Below are 25,045 nucleotides of genomic sequence, written 5' to 3'. Positions count from 1 at the left end.
AAAAAACCAAAAAGCTACTTTGTCAACTCTAAAACAATTAATAAGATAGTTTTTTTAATTTACCTTGGGTTCTTGGACCTAAAGAAGAACAAGCAGACTTAGGTAGAAAACTTTTTCGGTATATGGATAAAGGCTTGCTTAAGGGGAAACTCTGACAGGGACTTGTGAGAACTCTGGACCTATTGCTAGACTGACAGCACTAAGTATATTTCTATCCTATTCACTTTAGGAGTTAAGCCTTTCCTTCTCCTTCACATGGGAAAATTACCAGCATAATTATTATACTTAAACTGCCTTGCCCCAGCTTATTTTTTCACTTTTAAATGAAATCAAAAGCATCCTACTTCTGCCAACACTTAAAGCACTATTACTTTTATTGTTTCATGGATCCTAGGTTGATCTGCTCTCATTGTCTTTTTGTCTCTGACTTTCCTTAATGTCCTATTCTCTGGTATTGCATTGGAAATCTCTAGATGCAACACCCTAGCGATGACTAACTTAAAGCCTGGAATACTGACCCACCTCCAAAATTGGGGGTGGGGGGATACTATGGGAGCAGAGAAGAACATGTGGCATCTCTCTGCCCTGAGGTCAGGCCCTGGTCTCTAACCTGCCACTCCTAGGAGAACAAGCAGCCAGGCCCTGGGACAGCTGATCACACAGCAGGGAACAAAGTAGAGAGGAGAGAGAAGCAGAATCACTGTTCACAGCATCCATGGGGAAGAGAGTTCAGGCAGGGTTTGGGGGTGTTCAGCTGCTCCTAAGTCAGGGATTTCATGTTGGCTGTTTTATTAAATCAGTTATTCCATCTATTTGATAAAGGGGTTTATCCCAAACATTGAAAGCTGAATAAAATGCTTCTAAAGATATTTCTACATTCTAAGGAGATCATTCTTAAGTAAAACTTCCTGATTATTTTATCATACCTTAATTCCTTAATTCCTTAATTCCTCCCTTAATTCCTTCAAAATGTTTAGTGATTCACTTCTCACAGAAAGCCTATAGGACTTCACTGGTGGTCCAGTGGTTAAGACTCCGAGCTCCCAATGCAGGGGGTCTCGGTTCAATCCCTGGTCAGGGAACTAGATCCCACATGCTGCAATGAAGATCCTGTGTGCTGCAACTAAGACCCGATGCAGCCAAATAAATAAATAAATATATATATTTTTAAAGCCCACAAATATTTGCGTTTCTAAAGAAAATGCACTATCAAGGATGAACACTTCATTTATTGCCTGTATAATTACATTTGCAATGTTGTTCATTATAGGATAATTTTAGGATCTTTATTGAGCTGCCATGCAAATCTTCCTAGAATACATGGATTCTGTTAACCCAATAGCTACTCTCAAATCTAAGCCATTTGAAGGAATAAATAACTTGTAGGCAATAGTTATTATTTAGTAGGCAGGACTACTAAACAATTAGGTGACACTCAAAGAACTCATGTGATTTGTCAGAGTTATATTTTTAGAAAACTAAATCATACAGTTCAGACCAGGCATATTGTTTCTATGCCTCACATCCATTAGATCCCATGTATGAATCAGATAAACTTGATTTTTTAATCCCAGTCCCACTCACTTATCCCAAATTTAAATAGGTGCTTGTCAAACTAGTTATAGTAAAACTACAACCTCATGTGAATGACTTTTAATAGCTTCTCTCCAGCAAAAAAAAATGTATATATATATATATATATATATATATATACACACACGTACATATATTTACATGTATTCAGGACCCCTCAAAGCCTTAAGGTAGGGACAGGAGATTGGCTAGCTGGCCATGGGTGGGAGTGTTGCTTTTTGCTGAATGACTATTATGAGAACTATCCTCATCATGATATTATGACATCATACTAAGTATTTTACATGCAATAGGTTCTTTTATCCTCATTTCACAACTAGTCAGTTCCATAAACGCTGTCATGTGGGAAGGTGGGCCCAGCTCTGCCAAATCTGTGATTTCTCAAAAGCCAGAAATTCAGACCTCTGTGGGAAACACGATTTTCAAAGATGGGAAACAAATGGAAAGTTTGTTAAAGCACCGGATGGTCTCAACAAAACACATGTATGGACTACCAGTTTGCAACCTTGGAACTAAAGCTTCATACATCGGAACCTGGGCCAGTATCAACGCTTTGTCCACTTCTCTGGCTGTGATCGCTGGCTATGAGAATCTGGAGGGGACAGGGAACTCTTGAGAAATTTTAACCTAAAGGGCCATTTTGGATTTAGGGTCAGTCTGCATGTGTTTGCATGTGAGCATACAAATAGGTATAGAGACAGATTCTATTCTTTATATACAGATGTTTACATAACTAAAAGATTCAAGATAATCTATTTTAAAGCCGCTATTGAAATGAACATTCAAACAGCATATCACATATCATAAACAGGATCAGATGCACGTATCTTATAGCAAATATAGCGCAAGCCCCCTGAGGTTTCCCATTCAGTTTGGGGAAACTACATTTCTACATTCTCTGGTATGCTGCCTTAAAGATCTCTAATCTGGATGGTTATATAAACATGAAAAGGCCCAGTTCCTATTTTCTCCAAAATCAAACCCTAGATTTGCAAACTATAAATCATTTTTGAGAGCCTGTCAAAAAACCAAAAAGATGTGAGCAAGGGTCAGCCTTGTTTTTTTTTATTGCTTTCTTCTTTACCAAAAAAAAGCATGCAGCATGAGAGAGGAAACAGCATTGGTTTTAGGCACTGGTTGCAGGCTTTTTTTTTTTTTTTTGGAGTTCCAACATGTGACTGCTTAAAGGCGCCTCAGTAAAAATGAACATGCAGCCTGTCTTCATAGGGCTCAGAGCCATTTCTCCCGTTTCTGAGCACGGCCCCACCCCAGCCCTCGGCAGCAGCTCTGACCGGTTCTTCAAGTTAAGGCTCACAGGATTCGTTTTCTCTCCCCTTCCCCTCCTAGAGAAGACATTTACTCCCTTCTCCTCATGCCTGTCTTCAGATCACCCAGTTATATGGCCTCACGGCAGTTTGGACAGCAATAACAATGACAAAAGGCATCGCTTTTTCACTACTGAAGTCTGGAAATTAACCTTGTTTAATATTCTTTTGTGCGGCATCTCAGACAGGCAATTCATACACCCCCTGCTCGCTTTTCAGTTATTCTAGTTATTTCTTTAAAAACGCTTACAGTGGCTGATGCCACATAAAAATTTGATTATTTTACTATGAAAACAATTTATATTCCTAGAGCTTTTTCTTTGCATCTTTAGGGCAGAGAAATGCAGTCACAATAAGAGGGAAACCAGGCCAATCTGAATGCTAAGGACAAGCTCTTTCCAGGACCCTTAACCCTTTCCAGGACACGTACTTAACAACGCACAGGCTGAATGCAAACTCAGACTTGCTGCCTGGCATTTAGTAATAACTTGACCTTGACATCTAGAAAATAGGACAAATACTAACAGTAAAAACAAATGTTTGAAACAATTTAGCATCATGGAGCCTACTGAACAAAACTATTATAATTTCATATTACAATAGTTACAGAATATAACTATTACAGAATATAAGATACTGAATTGTTGGCAATGTGATTGACCTCGATAAAGTCCACACTATCACGTTAGAATACGCTGGGGAACATCTCGTGCCCTCAAGCTACAGAGAAGAGTTTTCAAGGCCTTGAGCTACTACTGCACTCTTCCCACATACCCCACCCTTAAAGAAGAGAGAAAGGAAGAGTAACTCCACAGATAGCCAAATAACTTGCCAAGTGATCTCAGGAGCGGGACAGTCCCAGGCTATACTCTTTTCCTTGTGATTCGCCCTTCTTGTCCCATATCCATTCTCAATCCCCTCACTTGTTCACACTCATTGCGATTTCCTCCAAGTAGCCAGTTTAAGCCTCTCTTTGGACTTTAAATCCACTGCTACCATCCTTCCAGGTGCTACCTATCATAGCCTCTAGAATCAGCCCAACTCCAGAGATCCTTCCAAGTCAAACTATGGTGTCACCAACTGAGTTGCAAATTTTTCACTCTGGTCAGCCTCTATGCATGCAACAGAACAAATTTGTCTTCCACCATAGTTCTGGGCTTCAGGCTTAATCCAATCAATTTCATTTCAAGCTAGCTGTTCATAGGGACCACTTAAAGTAATTCATTTGAGAGAAAAAGAGAAGAAAGAAACCAAGAAAGGTAATAGACACATATGCTCTTCCTTAAGGTCCAAACAAACGTCATCTCCTTTGTGAGCCCTTCGCTACCAACTAGAAGTCCTTTCATAATAGTTATTTAATAGTGATTTATGAACATGTCCTACCTTCTCTACTAGATTGAAAGCTCCTTCAGGTCTGTAGCCATTCCATGTTTACCTTTGTAACCCATGTTGTGTGTGGCACAGTACTAGATATATCTATTCACTGAGTACTTGTGTGCTGTATTAATTTGTGTGTATATTAAGGGATGTGCATCTACGTGAAACAAAGTTCAGAACTGAGGAAACATCTATGCATATAAAGGAATTAGGAATTTTCTGAAAGCTTAAGTAAATTACTTTTGATAACATAAGTACTAATGTCAGTTGCACCCAGTATTGCAAAGCATATGCACAGGCATCTCTTGTGCACCATGAATTGTCTGTTAAAAGTCTGAAGCTATTATTCCCATAATACAAAATCATGTGTAGAGATGGAGATAAAAGATTCATATCCTAAACTGTAATTTTTAATATACCATTTTGTGCCAAGAGCTTTATTAGAAAATAAACCGTTTACTCACCCACTGATGTTCACTGGCATTCAATAACAATAAAATTCTTACTGGTTTATTTCCCTGATCTTACTTTTGATTCCAAGTGTCATTTTTTTCTATGACTGATTTTCACTTTCTTATTTTTTGTGTGTTGTCTTGATTATTTAAATAAGCAAGTCTTATATTTTAAATCATAACATCAACAACATTACCTTAAGTTTTGAAAGAAAAAGAGTAGCCCTGAAAACCTTGCTGATGACCAGTTAGTTATCAAATTAGCTAGTGTTACTTCGTATCTCTCCAAAATACATCTAAATATCCCTTCAGAAATTTGCTGGGAATTTAGTATACAAGTGAACCAACGATGGGAAAATTTGAAAATGTATCTGAAAGGAGAGATTTCTAAATTCTAGCTTATAAAGAACAGTGAGTCACTTTTTTTCCTTTAAGAAACAGTTGTCAACAGGCTAGAACTCTGCATCTTTCAAGTTTGAATATGTGGAAGAAATGAAATCAGAAAGATTTCAAATCATCAGACTTCAACATTTTTTCACTTGTCCGGTAACACCCAGGAAGGGCTGCCTTTTTAAATGCTGATGAAGTCGTCTCCAGGTCTGTCCATGATATCATACTCTACTTGACCATGGTGAAAGGAAGGATGAATCCTTTTGTTAGATATTCTTTTAACTAGTCACTTAAAGCTGCTCTGCCCAACGATTCAAAATTGCTCATACAGTCTTGAACAAGTACCATGACGGATGGTGCTTCCTCATAAGAGGAAGATTTAGATTTTGAAATTACATTCTACCTCCTCGGCCTTAACATTCCCCTATGTCCGTATCACAGGAATCACATCAGTGCAGTCCATGCAAACACAAGACTCCATTCTCGCCCTCTGTCCTTAAAAGCCCCATTCAGCAGTTTGTGCTGTAGCACCATGCTGCCGCATCCCTGCCCTTGAACTTGGGAACAGGCTTTCCTGGACTGCAGGCAGAGCCCTTACCGCATTCCTTCTGAACCTCATCTTGCCTCTCGGGGGAGTTGCTTCTGCCATCTCGCCTATACACAATAACACTCTTCTTTTCCAATTGTCAATGCCACATTGATGAAATATGAGCCGCTTCTTAGGTAGTATTTAAAAGCGGCAGCCAAAAATCTCTATCAAACAAAGCTACCGTAGCTGCTTCCATTACCACCGTGGCAGCGCTGCAGAAAAACCACTATCCCTGATTCGTCAGCTGACAGAGCCTTCCCTGCTGCTCATTGTAATTCAGAGTCGACACATTCCCCCAATTACTTAGCCTGATTGAACCTCATGGATTAGCTGGTGCTGGACTGCTCAAGAAGATCAGCCTCGTCCAGGGAGTGGAAGAAGGAAAAAAAAAAAACACTCTCCTCCTAGGGGCTAGATGGGACTGGCTTTCTCCTCTGCGCAATTTGATTTTTAAGGTGGAATGCTAAGAATCTTTGTGAAGGTAGTATTAACTGATATCTTTAATCTTGTCCTACCCTGGTCTGTAACTTGAAATTCAATTCTGTTTGTTTTTCTTTTTAATTAAATTCTATTCTGGGTTTAAGCCTTGTGAAAGGTTAATAGCTTGTGAAATTTTGTCCTGATGATAATCTAGAAAGAGCAGAATGTGCAAACTTTCTAAGACGGATAGGATTCTCTCCCAAATGAACATTTCCCCAAAATGTATAACTAAAAAAAAAAAATCTTGTCTCTTATCATTATGAAGTATAGCCTAACTGCGTAGTTTCTTTTGGAATCTAGAAATTAAGATCTTCAAATTTAATCATATAATTACTTCATAGACACTAGTTTAAAATAATGTACAAAAGACAGTTACACCTATCTATACAATGGCCATTTTCACCAGAAATTCTTTCTGGATGTCAACTTTTGTTCTTGAAATTGGCTTGCATTCAATATTTACCTCTATCGCAAACAGTGTCCAATGGCTATTAATGGTTGAGATACAATTAATGTGATTTTGAGTATGGGTATAGAAGCTCTGCCATAAGCAGAAACATTTAAAATGCTAAAAAGAAACAACGCTTAAACTAATCTATAGCCAGTTACATGTCATCATCACCTGCCATTCCCCCACCTCCCACTCCTGCCCGGCTGTTATGCAAGTAAAGAGACCTTGGGCTCAAAGCTCTTTGTTGGGCATACTTCATACTTCCCCACTGAGAGAACATTCCCTAGGGAAACAGAAAGGGGAGCATCATCTCCCTTTCTGTTGGGGTCAACAAAGTCATTATTCCTTTGTTGACCCCAAATCAATAGTATCAAGACCCAATTTTGTATTTCTCTTTTGGGAAAAACAAGAACTCTGTTCTAAGCAATCTATTTGATTAATAAAAATAAAACTTTACCAAAAAACTGATGCCATGTGCCAAGCAGTCACTCAATGAAAATTAATCTCATCAAGCAGGTAGTTTTGGTCAAAATAAAAAAAGCTGAGGGCCTCCCTGGTGGCGCAGTGGTTGAGAGTCCGCCTGCCGATGCAGGGGATACGGGTTCGTGCCCTGGTCTGGGAGGATCCCATATGCCGCGGAGTGGCTGGGCCCGTGAGCCATGGCCGCTGGGCCTGCGCATCCGGAGCCTGTGCTCCGCAACGGGAGAGGCCACAACAGTGAGAGGCCCGCATACCGCAAAAAAAAAAAAAAAAAAAAAAAAAAAACTGGGCTGGGTGATAAAAAATGTTTTATTGTAACAAGTGCTATATTTAGTATTAAATAATTGATTATTGTCATAAACTAAAGTCTGCTCAATAAGCGAAAGGCCAGGGCACAATAAATACCTTTTATATGATTCAGCCCATTGATAGGGCTCAATAGTACTTGGAGGCCAAATGTACTCTCTCCAAAGGAATTTCTACCTTTCTCTAAAAAAAAATTAATGTATTTTTCTATCCACATGTCAGTTGGAAAATGATAGGAAGCAGCAGGTGGAAAGGTCACCAACTGGAGTTCATGAAAATTCAATTCTTGCTCCTGCTCTTTGTTACTTAGCTATTTGACCTTGGATTCAACACGTAATCTTTCCAAAATGCGTGTATCAATGTAATTCCCTCATCTATGGGACAATTATAATGATACCTGCCCACAGGACTTAATCAGGAAACAAAGAGAATCAACATTACTTAATAAATGTGAATGCCTTTGAAAAAGCAAAACTGTATTATACAAAATCGAGGTTTTACCATTTTATTTTGGTAACTTTTATGAATCTGGTATTAACTCTTCTCTTCATTGCTTAGGATTAAACACTTCTGTTATAAAAAATAAACAAAAAACCACCTTGCTGACTTGCCCAAGAAGAGAAATAATTCATACTGGGTATGAGAAGAATAATGATCTCATTCATTTTACCATGTGAGTGCCAGTGTATTTCTTACACTCGTCAGCAAGTTAGTAGAGCAAAAAGAACACTGGCTGAGAAGTCCAACAACCTAGATTTTTGTCTTGCCTTCATAACTAAACCAACTGCCTCTGCTGGGTGTGGTCTCCCGCATGAGTCCGGAGACGAAGGAAGAATTTCAGATGGCTGATGACATTGGACTCTCAAAGAAAAACATATATTGATTCCCAGCTATTCTGGTCTGATAGAGGAAGTTGACTGCACGGCACATTTGCAGACAGCCCCTCTTACCAGCTCAGGAGGAGTCTATGGGTTCCTCACCTCCCTCTTCTTCTATGAAAGAGAAGTGTCAGACAATATCCAGATGAGCCTAATAATGTAAAAGATCATCTTGGCTGTGGGCAGGATTGCACCTCTCTTATCGTCTCCTTTAGGGAAACTGTTTTTTCTCTCTGGGTCTTGGAGAGCTGGGGACTAGCTTCCAATAGGGACAATATGTCATTTTGCAGGTGACTCCCTTCCCTCTCTACCCCAGGGGAAAGAAAAGTCTAGAAAGATACCCACCAAAATGTTAAAAAGTGCTTATTTCTGGATGGTTCGATTATTGACTATTGTTTTAATACTTATTCTTTATACTTTTCCATATATAATGAGTATACAGCAACACAGCTATTTCCATTTTTTAAACAGTTCTCATAAAAAAATTGCCTTGCTTTGAAAGGCATAGGGGACCATGAATCACTTCTCACTCAACTTGAACCATTAACTACTCATTCTTTCCTATTAGGTTTTATTTTGGGTAAAGTTGGTTAGCTCAATCTCCTCTACCAATTCGCCTCTCTAGTTCCCCACCTCCCCATTCCATCTACTTTTATTGTCTCCATCAGTATCAAAATAAGCTGTACCCCACAAACAGAAAGTATAATGCAAAACAAAGTCAAGAAGTTACTGTAGAATACAAATGTAAAACAGTTAGCTAGTGGGAAGCAGCCGCATAGCACAGGGAGATCAGCTCGGTGCTTTGTGACCACTTAGAGGGGTGGGATAGGGAGGGTGGGAGGGAGGCTCAAGAGGGAGGGGATATGGGGACATAGGTATGCATATGGCTGATTCACTTTGTTGTACAACAGAAACTAACACAGCACTGTGAAGCAATTATACTCCAATAAAGATCTATTTTTAAAAAAAGAAGTTACTGTAGAATAAATTGGTACTCACTGAGATTTTTTGGAGAGAGATTTTGAGAGAAGACCAGGTATCCAGTCTTCGATCAAGAATAATGGTAAATCGGGAGTCAGATCCATTTCGCCTACAAGATGAGAGGAAATACTCTGTTTTTCTTAGTAATAACCCAACTTTGCTAGATATATCCTTACTTCTGATTATTTCATTTACATGTGATGTCTTGCCTGAAGACAGATTTGGAAAGTTATCACAAAGTGCTACAATGGAAAGCCAATTTAATTCCATATTCCACTACTCACTATTTAAATTTCTTTTTTGTCACTAATGTCAATCTTTTAAATAGGCAAGTAATAGTGTCATGCAGGTAGGCCACTAAAATGGATTCGGAACACTATGATTTGGGGCATGGGAAAACCTTATAGACAGCTGTCCTTCATGACGTCAGATGTAACTTCACGGCAATCCATCAGGAGTCAATGATCCATTCATTCATTCAGAAAAACACTGTTAAATACATATTCCTACCTCTTGCCTGCTCCTTGAGGGAAGGCAGTATTGTAATGGATAATAAAACTTTTATTTGCCCTAAAAAGACCACTTTCAAGCTTTAAGGGGTGCAGTGTAAATTTAGTTTTCTGGGATTTGATTTTTGTTCATGAGGTTCTTCACAATATTATGATTTTAGATTCCTGCCTTCTTAGTCTTCAGGATTAATAACCAGAAAATGTTTCCTTTAAAAAATTTGTTTTCAACCTAAATAAAATCTTTAAGGAAGCTTTTGAAACTTTCCCCTTAAAGCATTCTCATCTCAAATGATTTCTAATATCATGTAACTCCTAATCCATTCCAATATCACTTTTGAGTCTATTTAACTTTCAGTCTTCATATTTTATCATTGGAAGAAATGAAGAATAGGTGTCTAGCTACTGGCTAGTCAGAGTTCCTTTTAGGCGAATTAAAGGCTTTATGTATGATCATCATTTTTAATCTATGTTCTTCTGCATGGGGACAAATACTTGTAGACCCCCAATTTGGTTTTCATAGATCCTCAGTATAATTTTTATAGCAAATTTAGGTAGCTGTCAGCTTCCCCTTTTAAGTTATTTCTTATCTACTCTGAAGGTGAGTCTTATGATCATTTACAAAAACAAAAGCCACACTAAAACACCATTTTCTTGTTACTACATTCAAATGGGTAGCCAATAGAAACCAAACTGAAAAAAAATGTAATGAAATGCTATACCTTGCAACAGATGTCAAGTAAGTCAGCACTTTTGCTATCATCTCTTCTGGTATGCATCTGAAATTACAATTTTCCGGAAATGTAATGATCCAAGCATTGTCCTTTCCCCGGCCACCTAAAATAGTATAAAAAAACAAATTAGCATTTTTGTGACTACAATGCAAGAAAGAGGATTTTTGATTTGAGAGGGGTGGTTAGAAGACAGTCTGGGGCCAATGCAACTTTTATAAGGATGATGATCTCCACAGAAACCAAAACGGCACCATGCTCCTGCTGAAGTCTAAAAAGTGGCAGGGTGGTTTTGAAATAAAAAAAGAGAAAGAAAGAAAGGGGGGGAGACAGAGAGAGAGAAAGAAAGAAAGGAAGAAAGAGAAGGGGGGAGGGAGGGAGGAAGAAAGAAAAAGAAAGAAAGAGGGGAAGGAGGGAGTAGAGAAGGCAAAATGAGAAAAAATTTCACAGAATGTGTATAATAAATGCAGTTGAAAATAGAGCTGATCACTCATATTGGACAACCATGGGTATTGGGAAATAACTATTTCTATACCAATGCTATGAGCCTGAATTCAAAGTGAGTCACTGACAGCTTGATAACAAGTGGAAACCTTGATAAAACTGACCACTTAGAGTCACGGTGAGCATGAAAAGAGTATAGGAAATAAGTGATGTTCTAACGGATTGGTGGAAGAAACAATATAAGCAATGGAATAGGAATCTTACTAATGCAAAGAAAGAAAGACCACAAATTCTCCATGGGTTAAAATTCAGTGTGCACCCCACTCCACAGCCCTCTACGCAGCCTGGAGGATTGAGAATGAAAGCCACCCAGTGCACGGATGAGCCTTACATGTGCCTAAGGTCCCACTCTGTAGTCAGCCTAACACCTGGGCACAGAGTGGGTGCTCAGTACATATTAGTACTAAATGGAAGTTGAAAGATTATTTTAGGAGAAAAGTTGTATGGCGGCCTTTGAATTTAGCTTGCTAAAAGAAATTTTTTGAGAGGTTTAGTTGTAATTCTTATTTGGCTAAATTTAAGTGAATAAAGGTACAGGATATAAAAATATTCAATATGCAATAAAACTATGACAAAGGCAAAGGAGAGAAAGTAGAATGATAAAGCAACTAATTCCAAAAGAAAGCAAAAATGGAGGGAAAAAAACAAAGAATAGGACAAATAGAAAACAAATAGTAAATGATAGGTTTAAACTGAGCCATGAATAATCACATTAAATGTAAATGATTTTGACAACCCAATTAAAAGTTAGAGATGGTCAAATTGGATAAAAGAATCAAGACACAACTATATATTGCCTACAAGAAACACACTTTAAATATAAAGGCACACAAAAAAGTATATACATATAAAGGCACAATGCATTAAAAGCAAAAAGATGGAAAAAGGTATATCATGCTAAGTAGTTAAAAGGAAGGTGTCTAATTTTAGACAAAGAAGATTTCAGAGTCAAGATTAAGAAGATCATTTGATAATCAAACAGCAGTAAATTCATCAAGAGGACATAACAATCCTAAGCGAGTATGTATCTGATAACAGAGCTTCAAGATACATGAAACAAAAATGGATAGAGCTGCAAGGAGAAATAAACAAATCCAGAATTTTAGTCAGAAATTTCACCACCCCTCTCAATAAATGATAGAACAAGTAGACAGGCAGTTCACTAGGAAACAGTACACCCGAATAACAATCTGAGCACTGTGACTTAATTTACGTTTCTAGAACACTCTATCCAACAAAAGCAGAACACATATTCTACACAAGGGTACTTGGGAAAGATCAAATTCATTCCTTGCCTTAATCTTTACCAACGGAAACTGAAGGGAGGTCCCCATTCCCATAGTATCTGTTGAATCAAACTGGACCAAAGTAATAAATCAAATGACGATAAATCTTTATAACATTTTAGACTTAAAGAGCAGGATGAAGAAAGATAATCATGGAAAATGATGGCACCCACCCAAGAATTTTAAAGGAACTCAAAGGAGAAACTGTACAACTCTGAACCAAGAGATTAGCCAATCATGAAACAAAGGGCCTCTATAGGTACTGTATGGTGTAGAACTAGGAATATAAATAATATATAACATATAATGCTCTCTCTCTCTCTCTATATATATATATATATATATATATATATAATATAATATAACTTAGACTTGCCAAGCAACACTTAAGCAAACTATACCTGTCAAAGGAAAGAATGTTGCTTCTTGTTAAGGACAGATTGTCACTGACTAATCTATAAACCGTTATTACCACTGAGTACCTACAAGTGCTATACTAGGTAGTAAACATGTGAGAAAAGAACAAGGGAGATATTTATATTCTGAAATGGGGGCTTTCAGTATTTTTCCCATTGGGAACCCTTTCTTCAAAAGAAACGATAGGCATAAGCATTTTTTAAAACAACTAGAAAAATCAGAGAAGGAAAGAAGTTGTGGAGCAGGATCTAGGTCTAGGAACAGGTCCTGAGGGTGGTTCTATTTGGAACACAGTTGGAAAAACACTAAGAAGCTTCATTAAAATCCCTGAATCTCAACAGTGAAAGCATATCACACATTTATACCACTTATAAAATAAAATATAAAACCACATTAATTAAGTCACCACAATTACCGCTAATTATAATCATTAAAGCAGAGGCCAGATTGAAGTGTCCAATTAGGATCATCTGTAAAGTAAATGTGTGTTTAGTAAACTGAGCATGTAGGTATCATTTCAGAAGAAATAATTAAACTACTTAAAAGGAATAAGATGGTCTCTTGTACTCTGAACACTTAAGAAGGATTTTCATGCAAACAATGCATATACTCGTAAATTCTTCTTATCTGTGTAATACAATAAATATAACATTTAATGGCATAGTTCAAGTTACTCTAACACCTGAAAGGAATCTGCTTGTCTCTAGGCAAAGCTTTCCCTAGATATCTGACCAAATTAAAAAGACAAGGGTGGTTTCCCATTGCTCTATCTCTAAAAATATGTTAACGTTTTTGAGCAGCATTATTCACAATAGCCAAAAGGTGCAAGCAACCCAAGTGTCCATCAATGGATAAATGGATAAACAAATGTGGTCCATCCATACAACGGAATGTTATTCAGCCTTAAAGAGGAAGGAAATTCTGAAAAACGCTACAACATAGAAAGACCTTGAGGACATTAGGTGAAGTGAAATAAGCAAGTCACAAAAAGACAAATACAGCAATGATTCCACTCATATGAGGCACCTAGAAGAGTCAAATACCTAGAGACAGAAAGTAGAATGGTAGTTGCCAGGGGCTAGATGGAAGAAGGAATGAGGGGTAATTTTTTTAACAGGTACAGAGTTTCAGTTTTATAAGACAAAAAGAGTTCTGGAGATGGATGGTGGTGATGGTTGCACAACAATGTGAATGTATTTAATGCCACTGAAATGTACACCTAAAAATGGGCCTCCAGGGGCTTCCCTGGTGGCGCAGTGGTTGAGAGTCTGCCTGCTGATGCAGGGGACACGGGTTCGTGCCCCAGTGCGGGAAGATCCCACATGCCGCGGAGCCGCTGAGCCCGTGAGCCATGGCCGCTGAGCCTGCGCGTCCAGAGCCTGTGCTCCGCAATGGGAGGGGCCACAACAGTGAGAGGTCCGCGTACCGCAAGAAAAAAAAAAAAAAAAACGGGCTTCCATGGTGGCGCAGTGGTTAAGAATCCGCCTGCCAATGCAGGGGACACGGGTTCGAGCTCTGCTCCGGGAAGGTCCCACATGCCTGTGGAGCAACTAAGCCCGTGTGCCACAACTACTGAGCCCGCATGCCACAACTACTGAAGCCCGCACGCCTAGAGCCTGTGCTCCGCAACAAGAGAAGCCACTGTAATGAGAAGGCCACGCACCTCAACGAAGAGTAGCCCTGGCTCACCGCAACTAGAGAAAGCACGTGCACAGCAATGAAGACCCATGCAGCCAAAAATAATAATAATAATAAATAAATAAATAAAATAAATTTCATTATAAAAGAAGAAAAAAGAATAGCTAAGATGGTAAATTTTATGTTATGTGTATTTCATCACAATTTTTAGAAATTATATACAAATGCATATACAAATACCTATACATATTTTAGAAAAGTAAACTTTTTTATCATGTGTAAATGAAATCCTTTAAAAGAAAACTTAATACATGATGCTTAATTAGGGTGACTTGCAGCATTTGTAATGAACATTTAAGTCATCAGAGCTATGGTGGAGGGGGAAACCTCAAAGAAGACACCTGAGTGGTTACCCTCTCACTCAGCCTGCACCCACCTAGGAGATGTATTCCACTTTCGCCCATCACAGATTGCTGAAGACTTGCCCAAACGTCCAATATACAAGACTGGTAAGACTGGTTTTAATCACATATCTAAACATATTTCAAAACTCTAGTTATTCTCTAAGTGTCCGTTTTTTAGCAACTACATGCACAATGTATGAATGTTTATTAAAATATAAAAATTATACAGCCACTTATATAAGAAGGACCAAACTAACTTTGCTAATAGATTCAAACATTTATCTGGTCTAAATATATGAAAAAGTCTACTTACCAGACAGGAAGGCAATGTCTTGCATTGGGAAATGGCTGATGTCCTTCACACGGTGGAGCACCTCGGTTTCTATGACAAACGAGAAAGGGATAGAAACAACGGGCACGTTAGAGGACAGCCAGAAACGCACACATGATTTCTCATCGTGCCGAAAAGAACTCTGGGGGTCCCACAGATCTGCATCCCCAGACGCACTGCTGACCTTCTCTTTATTCCTCTCAGCCACATAAGAAGGAAATCACACTCTGGACAATATCACTGGGTAAGGAGGATCAGTGTCCTCGTTCTCAGAATCTATGTCTGGGACATAAACTACTCTCACTCACCAGAAAGCCAGGGGCAAAGGTCCAAACTCCAGGACATCCAGATGTATTTATCTAAAGGGTAGATAGTCACATAGAGACACTGGCATAGTGTCTTTTACTTCTAACAATGCCTTTCACTCTGCAAAGCTTTATTAGCGGTTACAAAGCACTTTTCGGATCGTTTTCGCATTGGATCCTCAAAATAACCTGGAGAAAGGTATTATTATCCCATCTTACAGGTCAGGAAAATGTCAGAGAGCAAGTACAAAGTATTGGTTAAGCATGTGAGAAACCTAGATTCCAATCCCAGCTTGTTGCATTTACTGGCTGTATAAACATGTACAAGCTACTTAGCCTCTCAGAGCCTCAAGTTTCCTTACCTGTAAAATGGGCATAATACCTACCCCACAGGGCGCCTTGCCGACCAAATGCAAAATAACTGGCATAAGAGTCAGTGTTCCATGAACGGCAGCCTATTAACTCATCTTTGACCATTAGAGGTGGGACACATCCATGTGATGTTCAATATTTTAGTTGTCCCAGATCTTAAGTGCTAATTTGTAATGTTCAATTCTAGTGAACTCTACAGGGACCCCAGGTCAAAGTTCACTACGTGCCTCTGGTCCATGAGCAAGGATAACTTTTTAAAAGAAAATGGGTCATCAAACTCAGCTATTTTGGATTGCTGGTTTTAATGCCTGTGACATCTCTCAGAGAAACCATATTTTCCCCTTGCCCTCTGATACATAGGGCCTTCAAAGACCTGGTCTCTGGTGGTGTCAGATTGATGACGCATTACCCTTCTTAGTGCTCTTTAGATCATACCGTATGGAGGTGGTGGATCAGGGCCTATCCTGCTCAAGGGCCCTGCACAGACAAGTTCTCAATGACCTACACCAGACAGTGGAATAGGGCCTCTGTTACAGAGCCACACACACACAAGCACACACACACACGATTTGAAACATAAATTCATTGACAAATTTTTTTTTATAAGAAACATGCCATTAAAAATCCACCATTTGTCAGGACATAAAAATCAATTCCTAAAAATGTCCTGCAATTTAAAATATTAGCCTCCTGGTACGTCCCAGTCTTCACAACCCAAACTGCCAAAAGCAGTTATTTTTACAATGGTACATGTTTCCTCTGATAAAAGCATGTGTTTATGACAGTCACAAACATGTGTCATATATTGACACTTTTTATGCCTGGAGACCTGAAGGAAGGATGAGATGGGGATAGTGCAAAGAGGACTAGAACTTTCTCTGCTCTCAGAGGCCTGCACAAGTGGCAATGCCCCAAACGTGTTCTACCATTTAGATGAGAGCATTAGGCATTAAAATATTCCTACATAATAAGACCCAATTTTCTCCCCTGCTTTGATCAGTAGAAATAGCTATCAACATAAATGGATAAATTTTATGTCATGTGGCAGATCTGGAAGCACTAATATCTGCAGCCTGATTCCTCCCATACCATTCAGGCTCTTGCACAGATACAGAAACTATGTCTACTTACTCTACAATTTTTTTTAATCCATTCACATAATCAGAGAGGCATCAGGGCATAAAATAAAAGGCCGAGGGCTGGGGATGGGGGGACCTGGGCCCAGTGCTGGCTCGGCCACTGAGCAGCTCTGGGATCTGGGGCAAGTCACTCCCTACCCCTCAGCTCACTACCCTCTGCGGGTAATACAACAAATGCTTTCCAAGGCCCCTTACATTCTCTGAGATCCGACAACAGGTAAAATCCATAGATATAAGGAAAACACACTATCATAAAATGTCTCCCACAATTATGCCAACAAAATGACATTTCCACACTAACAAAAAGGATAAAATAATGGTTAAAAGAAACAGACTCACAGGTATAGGGAACAAACTAGTTGTAACCAGTGGGGAGAGGGATGGTGGGAGGGGCAAGATAGGGGTAGGGGATTAAGAGGTACAAACTAGTATGTATAAAATAAATAAGCTGCAAGGATATATTGTACAGCACAGGGAATACAGCCAATATTTTAGAATAACTATACATGGAGTATAACTTCTAAAACTTGGGAATCACTCTGTTGCACCTGAAACTTACATAGTATTGTAAATCAACTACACCTCAATTAAAAGAAATGGTTAAAAGAGAAGATGTTACTGCTTTAAGAAATGATCAGGGACTTCCCTGGTGGCTCAGTGGTTAGGCCTCCACACTCCCAATGCAGGGGGCCCAGGTTCGATCCCTGCTCAGGGAACTACATCCCACATGCATGCCACAACTAAGGAGCCCAACTGCCACAGCTGGTGAGCCACAACTAAGACCCGGAGCAACCTAATTAATTGATTAATTTAAAAAATGATCAAGTTCTGGGTTGGAAACAGACTGAAGGGAGAGAAGATGGCAGGAAAGGGAAACAGAAGCCACGGGGTTATCACTGAACAGCCACGAAAGACAAGGTGGGCCTTTTGCTGAGAAGAGAGGAATAGAGTACAGACTTTGGAGAAAGCTGACACTGTGTTAAACCCAGCTTTGTATCTAACCTTCTTGAATTTCCACACAGATTTCCTCCAGAAATGTAAAAGTGAGAACAAATATGGTTTAGAATGTTCTTCTTGATGACCCTTTAAACTCTTTTACTCCAGAGCATGAGAAATAAAAAGCCTGGGTCACCGAAGCCGGATCAGGTCCATATTACAGTATATTCCTGTTGACCAGATTCACATTTGATAGGAGGGTTGTGGAGCCGTCCCACGTGGTAAGGTCAATCATTCAAAAATGAAAGGCGTGCATTCTCCTTACTTTGGACTAGTTGTGAAAAAGGGCTGGTTGGGAAGCCAAAAAAGGGAACTAACTCAATAAGTAATCTGACAAACAGCCTCAAAAACACCCCGATGGAGCAGCTCTTCATTGAAAAGCTCTGCTGAAGAACCAACCATGTGACTGTACAGTCAAACACAATCAGGCACAAACAACAAAAGATGAGGAGAGTGCTTGTCAACTCATTCATTCCATACATTTGATCAGGAAGCAAGAGAGGCAAGCTTTTATTGCCTTGGCCATAAATTGCAAACTCAATCACTAATATATCTTTTATAACATAACAGGTAGTTGTGCAAATGAGGATACAAGCTCAGAATGCAAATACAAAGAATTTTTAAAGTCCTAAAAGGCATGGAAATAAATAATGTATTTAGGATGGTTCGCAGAGGAGGAAGGTAAACCCATCCAATTAGTTGATCCACTTTGGTTGTGTCACTTGCAGAAATAAATGACACTTGTCAGGGCCTTCCTTGGTGGTCCAGTGGCTAAGACACCGTGCTCCCAATGCAGGGGGCCCGGGTTTGATCCCTGGTCAGGGAACTAGATCCTGCATGCCACAACTAAGACCCGGCGCAGCCAAATAAATAAATAAATATTAAAAAAAAACACTTGTCACCTTGATACAGGGTGCCCTAGCTTTTAAAGATTTATCTTGCAACCATTCACTTTTTTTTTTTTTTTCGGCTGCGTTGGGTCTTCATTGCTGCTCACGGGCTTCCTCTAGTTGCCTCGAGCAGGGGCTACTCTTCATTGCAGTGTGCAGGCTTCTCATCATGGTGGCTTCTCTTGTTGCAGAGCATGGGCTCTAGGCGCTTGGGCTTCAGTAGTTGTGGCACGTGAGCTCAGTAGTTGTGGCTCGTGGGCTCTAGAGCGCAGGCTCAGTAGTTGTGGCACACAGGCTTAGCTACTCCGCGGCCTGTGGGATCTTCCCGGACCAGGGCTCGAACCCGTGTTCCCTGCATTGGCAGGCGGATTCTTAACCACTGTGCCGCCAGGGAAGCCCCATCCATTCACTTTTTTTAAAACAAATATTTATTGAGCACCTACTATGTGCCAGATACTAAGCTGTGGATAGATGTTCTGGGTAAAAGTAAAGATTTGCAATCAAAAAAGTTTTGTGATATTGGGGGTAAAGCATACTGCAACATTCCCCAGCAAATACACACACACACACATTGCAACTCCCTGGGTATGGGCTGTGTATGCAGCATTTCCCAAACCTACTTGATCAGGTACTTCTTTGTGTGGTTGGTTGGCTGGTTGTTTGGTTGGTTGGAAGTTGGTTGGTTGGTTGTTTTTTCCCTTCAGAGAGAGAGAGAAGACAAACAGAAAGCAACAGAGACAGCTACACAGACTCCATGTAAAGAAGCACTTGTTTTAGAAGTCAGAACTCTCTGGAGATGAAATGACAGCCGTGGTGGGTAGAGAAGCCTTCCCCTACCACTAATAGGGTTGGAACGAAGGCCAAGCAGCTCTGTAGCAAGGAGGCTAGAGAGGACAATGGAGCATGTAGGTGGATTGGAGTAAATTATCCTTCTTGTCCTACTTCTCCAAGAGTCTATTCCTCCATGAACTGAGTATGTATTACCATTCCAAGATATTTAAATTCTACTGAGTTTATTAATGATTCCTACAAGGAAAATGATGGCTTATAAAGTTAAGTAAATTGGTATCTACAAGCATTCCCATTTTCTAGAAAGTGTTTTACTCCAGATTCTGGTGTATAACAGCTATAATTCCAACCCTTGAGCTTTATGTCACAGTGACACGCTCTTGTGTACAATACATTTATCCCTTCTCCGGGGTTTCTGTTCATACCCCATAGAAGAATACAAGCTCTGAACCATGCTGCACACATGTGCCGTTCTGTTCAAGCGCCAGAGAGCCAGGGCACATACTAACTGCTTAAAAGAGCAAATACCTCCATTCTTACCTTTTCCTAAAAATAAGAGGCAAAAATGGAGCACAAATTAAAATAGAAAGGGAAATAAAGGAAATGTCAACCAGAAAGATACAACCTCTTTCAAGACAACTGACCCACTGCCACAGCCAATATGAAAACAGAGGGGAAAAGTGTAGGGAGTGATTAAAAGTAGATATTTGCTGAGCACCTAGTACTCCAAGATGGATATTAAAACCCTCACCTTACTCAGTGCTCTGTGGTGACCTAAATGGGAAGGAAATCTAAAAAAGAGGGCATATATGTATATGTAAATGGATTCACTTTGCTATACAGCAGAAACTAACAACACTGTAAAGCAACCATACTCCAATAAAAATTAATAAAAAATAAATAAAACTCTCACCTTACAGATGAGGAAACAGGCTCAGAGAGGCTCCCATTCATGTACTTATTCATTTAAGAAATTCACACTGAACAACTGCTAGACACAGGCACTGCTGTGTAGAACCTACTAGAAGATTTAGAAGAAGCTTTCACAGTGTCATCCATTTGGTTCCCTAACCTTCAGACAGGCAGAAGAATACACTCAATCAGCTCTAATGCAAATTACTAACTCTATATAGTTTATTAACCTCCAATTTTCTTCCAGGAAGAATTTTTTTTAATTTATTTTATTTTTTTGTCTGTGTTGGGTCTTTGTTGCTGCACGCAGGCTTTCTCTAGTTGCGGCGAGCGGGGGCTACTCTTCGTTGTGGTGCGCAGGCTTCTCATTGTGGTGGCTTCTCTTGTTGTGGAGCACAGGCTCTAGGTGCACAGGCTTCAGTAGTTGCGGCACGCGGGCTCAGTAGTTGCGGCACATGGGCTCAGTAGTTGTGGCTTGCAGGCTCTAGGGCGCAGGCTCAGTAGTTGTGGTGCTCAGGCTTAGTTGCTGCGTGGCATGTGGGGTCTTCCTGGGCCAGGGCTCAAACTCATGTCCTCTGCATTGGCAGGCGGATTCTTAACCACTGCACCACCAGAGAAGCCCTTCCAGGAAGAATTTTATCCCAAACCACATCAAGAATGTTTATAAACAATCTTTTGCCAGAAACTCCATTATTTTTACACCCTGGAATTCTTAACAATGGTGCTTACTTTTAGCGATCATCTCTTTGAAGGTTCACTATTGCTGATGTGCAGGACTCAAATAAAATTAGGTTTCGTTTTGAGTCCTAAATCCTGTTGCGAGGCAGATGGGATTCTATGAGTGTAATTCTTCCCTTTCAATAGGAACATCAGATACACTGTACCATCTGTAAACATTAATGAGTTAGCACATGCAACAGATTCAAGTGCTGTCTTGACAAGTGTTATGCTTTAAAAGGTGGAACAAGGACTTCCTTGGTGGTCCAGTGGTTAAGACTCTGCACTTCCACTGCAGGGGGCACAGATTGGATCCCTGGTCAGGGAACTAAGATCCTGCATGCCACACGGTATGGCCAAAAAAAAAAAAAACTTGGAACAAATAAAAGGGCAATTCTGAAACCATCACAAAATGAATTCCCATTAGACTACAGGAGAACAAACTATGAAGTACTTTGTTCTACCATAAAGGTACAGTATAGGGACTTCCCTGGTGGTCCAGTGGCTAAGACTCCACGCTCCCAATGCAGGGGGCCTGGGATCGATCCCTGGTCGGGAACTAGATCCCACATGCCGCAACTAAGAGCCCGCATGCCGCAACTAAAGATCCCATGTGCCACAATGAAGATCCCGCTCGTGGCAACCAAGATCCTGCATGCCACAACTAAGACCCGGTGTGGCCAAATAAATAAATAAATATATTTTTTAAAAAGGTACAGTATAAAAGACTCACAAAATTCTGTACTAACAAAAGAAAACAAAGATTCTTGCTAAACCCTTCTGTTAACAACCTCCTTCCAATCTACTGTAATCCAACTCACCAAACATCTAGTGGGTTTCTATCTGCTCCTCTCTGCTAGGTGCTGTGGCCCATTGGAATATGAAAGTGTTTCTCACCTTAAGCTCAAAAATTAACAGAAAATATGACATATAAACAACTGGCCAGAATATGTGGTACAGTATGTGCTATAATAGAAATATACAATATAGGGTATAGGGAGGAAGAAATTATTGCATCAAAATTGAGAGATTAAGAAAAAAGAAGCTTTCACAGATGATGTGACATCTGAGCTGAGCCTTGAAAAGTGACTGGGATTCAAATACATAGACAGGGGAATAAAGAAGGACATTCCAGGTAAAAGAAACAAGGCACGAACACAGGAGTAGGTGAAGGCATCAGGGACTGTACATGCCTGATATGGTTTGAGTTCAGAGCATGGGATAGTCTAGCTAAAGCCTGAGAGCAAGACTGGAAGCAAAAAGTGGAGAACTTTGCATGCCTCCAGAGGAGAGCAGGCTTCTAGAAAGCCTCTGATCCAGGATCACTGCCTTAGCACAAAGGTATTTTCCAAGCAGGCAACTCCTGCAACACAATGGCAGGGATGGAGAAACTGGTGGAGTCTCAAGTCAACTACCAACTTCTGGTATAACCTCAGGCAATTCACTGAAGATGCCCCAGGACTCAGGTTGTTTATAAGCACATATACAACAAAATGTGCGGGAAGGAAAAGGGAAAGCGAAGTGAAAGTCCCTCTTTCATGTGTTATAAACTCCAAATAAAACTTGGCCTGAGTACTAAGATGCCCATTTTTTTTTTCAGAAGTTAACAGTTCTGAAGTCTAGAGGTATAGTAGACTCACCATCACATTTGATTCTGTTTTTCGTTTTTCCATCCAAAACCCTGTATTAAGTAACTTAGAACAAATCAATTACAGTCATAAAAAGGAAAAACAGGAAATTTAATAACTTAATTCCCAACCTCTTTGTAGTTGAGAGACATATATATATATATATATATATATATATACACACACACACACATATATATGTGCATATATATATCAATATATATCTTTAGATTTCACAATTGTCATTTTAGATGTCATATAGTACAAGATAATATGGCATGAAAAAAGTAGAATACAAAACTGTCTATTCAGAGACAAGACATGGAAACAACCTAAATGTCCATCGACAGATGAATGGGTAAAGAAGATGGGGTACATATACACAATGGAATATTACTCAGCCATTAAAAAGAATGAAATAATGCCATTTGCAGCAACATGGATGGACCTAGAGATTATCATACTAAGTGAAGTAAGTCAGACAGAGAAAAACAAATATCATATGATATCACTTATATGTGGAATCTAAAAAAATATTATACAAATGAACTTATTTACCAAACAGAAACAGACTCATAGACATAGAGAACAGACTTGTGGTTCTCGGGGGTTGGGGGAGGGATGGATTGGGAGTTTGGAGTTAGCAGATGCAAACTATTACATATAGAATGGATAAAAAACAGGGTCTTACTGTATAGCACAGGGAACTATATTCAATATCCTGTAATAAACCATAGTGGAAAAGAATATGAAAAAGAATATATATCTACATGTATAACTGAATCACTTTGCTGTACACCAGAAACTAACACAATATTGTAAATCAACTATACTTCAATTTAAAAAAAAACGTCTATTCAGTATGATGTCAACTATATAATATACTGGGCTGGCCAAAAAGTTCGTTCAGGTTTTCTGTAAGCTAGTATGGAAAAACCCAAATGAACTTTTTGGCCAACCCAATATCTATTTAACCAAAAATCTGTAAAAATATATATATATACTTCAGTGTTAGCAGGGCTTTTCCTCTGGACCATAAAATTCTTTTTTGGGGTATATTTTCCACTTTTTTTTGTAGTGATCATGTTCACTTTTTTTTTTTTCAGATAAGACAGCCATCAAACTTTATTATAGAGGCCAAGACTTACCCAGACCAAGTTCAACCAAAGTTGTGATACTTATTTCCCTTATAGGAGTACACACATGATATTAAGAGGCACCATGGGAAGAGTATATTAGTAGCTACCATGTTTTGGGTCCTGTGGATTACCTTTTCCATCAGCCGCATCACTCCCAGCCGGTCCTGAGGAGACGCAGCTCCCGTCAGCGTGAACAGGACTCCACAACGTCCCAAAGCCGAAGCCTCAGCAACTCCTGAGAAGACTTGGCTCCCATTAGCGTGGACTCGACCCTGTGTTGCCCCGAAGCCCCCGCGCTGTCATAATTGACTCAGCCCCATGTGTTCCAGAAGCCAAAGCCCCAGCGGGTTCTGAGAAGACCAGATTCCATGTTCACTTTTTTTAAGTATAGTTTTTTAAGAGCAGTTTTAGGTTTCCAGCAAAATTGAGGGGAAAGTACAGAGATCACCCATATACTGCCCGCCCTTACATATGCACAGCCTCCATTATCAACATCACTCACCAGAGAGGTACATTGTTACAACTGATGAACCTACAATGACACATCATTATCACCTAAAGTCCATGGTTTACATGAGGGTTCATTCTTGGTGTTGTACATTCTATGGGTCTGGACAAAACTGTAATGACATGTATCCATTATTATGGTATCATGCAGCATATTTTCACTGCCCTAAAATTCCTCTGTGCTCCACCCATTCATCCCCCCCACACACACAACCCATGGCAACCACTGTTGTTTTTAATTGTCTACATAGTTTTGCCTTTTCCAGAATGTCCCATAGTTGGAATCATACAGTATGCAGCCTTTTCAGACTGGCTTCTTTCACTTAGCAACATGCATTTAAGGTTCCTCCATGTCTTTTTTTTTTCTTTTGCAGTACGCGGGGCTCTCACTGCTGTGGCCTCTCCCGTTGTGGAGCACAGGCTCCGGACGCACAGGCTCAGCAGCCATGGCTCACGGGCCTAGCCGCTCCGCGGCATGTGGGATCGTCCCGGACCGGGGCACGAACCTGTGTCCCCTGCATCGGCAGGTGGA

The 25,045-nt window shown here is 39.8% G+C and overlaps 1 protein-coding gene across 2 annotated transcripts in view; it reads right to left on the bottom strand.

Moving 5' to 3' along the window:
* MCF2 (MCF.2 cell line derived transforming sequence) overlaps positions 1-15,126 on the bottom strand; it is a gene marked incomplete at both ends in the record, with an annotated part of 83,653 nt that extends 68,527 nt beyond the window's left edge. The window contains 3 exons of one of the 2 annotated variants that reach the window (XM_081222959.1): positions 9,321-9,411; positions 10,531-10,645; positions 15,102-15,126. In XM_081222959.1, the coding sequence (XP_081079085.1) occupies positions 9,321-9,411; positions 10,531-10,645; positions 15,102-15,126 (231 nt within the window). Of the gene's footprint in view, positions 1-5,735; positions 5,787-9,320; positions 9,412-10,530; positions 10,646-15,101 lie in introns of those variants that run through there. The other variant, XM_081222960.1, reaches the window with a different exon arrangement.
* Positions 15,127-25,045: the final 9,919 nt, after the last annotated feature.

The sequence above is a fragment of the Mesoplodon bidens genome (assembly GCF_964165515.1).
Source record: "Mesoplodon bidens genome assembly, chromosome: X".
Lineage (NCBI taxonomy): Eukaryota > Metazoa > Chordata > Mammalia > Artiodactyla > Ziphiidae > Mesoplodon > Mesoplodon bidens.
The sequence above is the reverse complement of the archived record's forward strand: the minus strand, read 5'-3'. Positions and strand labels throughout refer to the sequence as shown.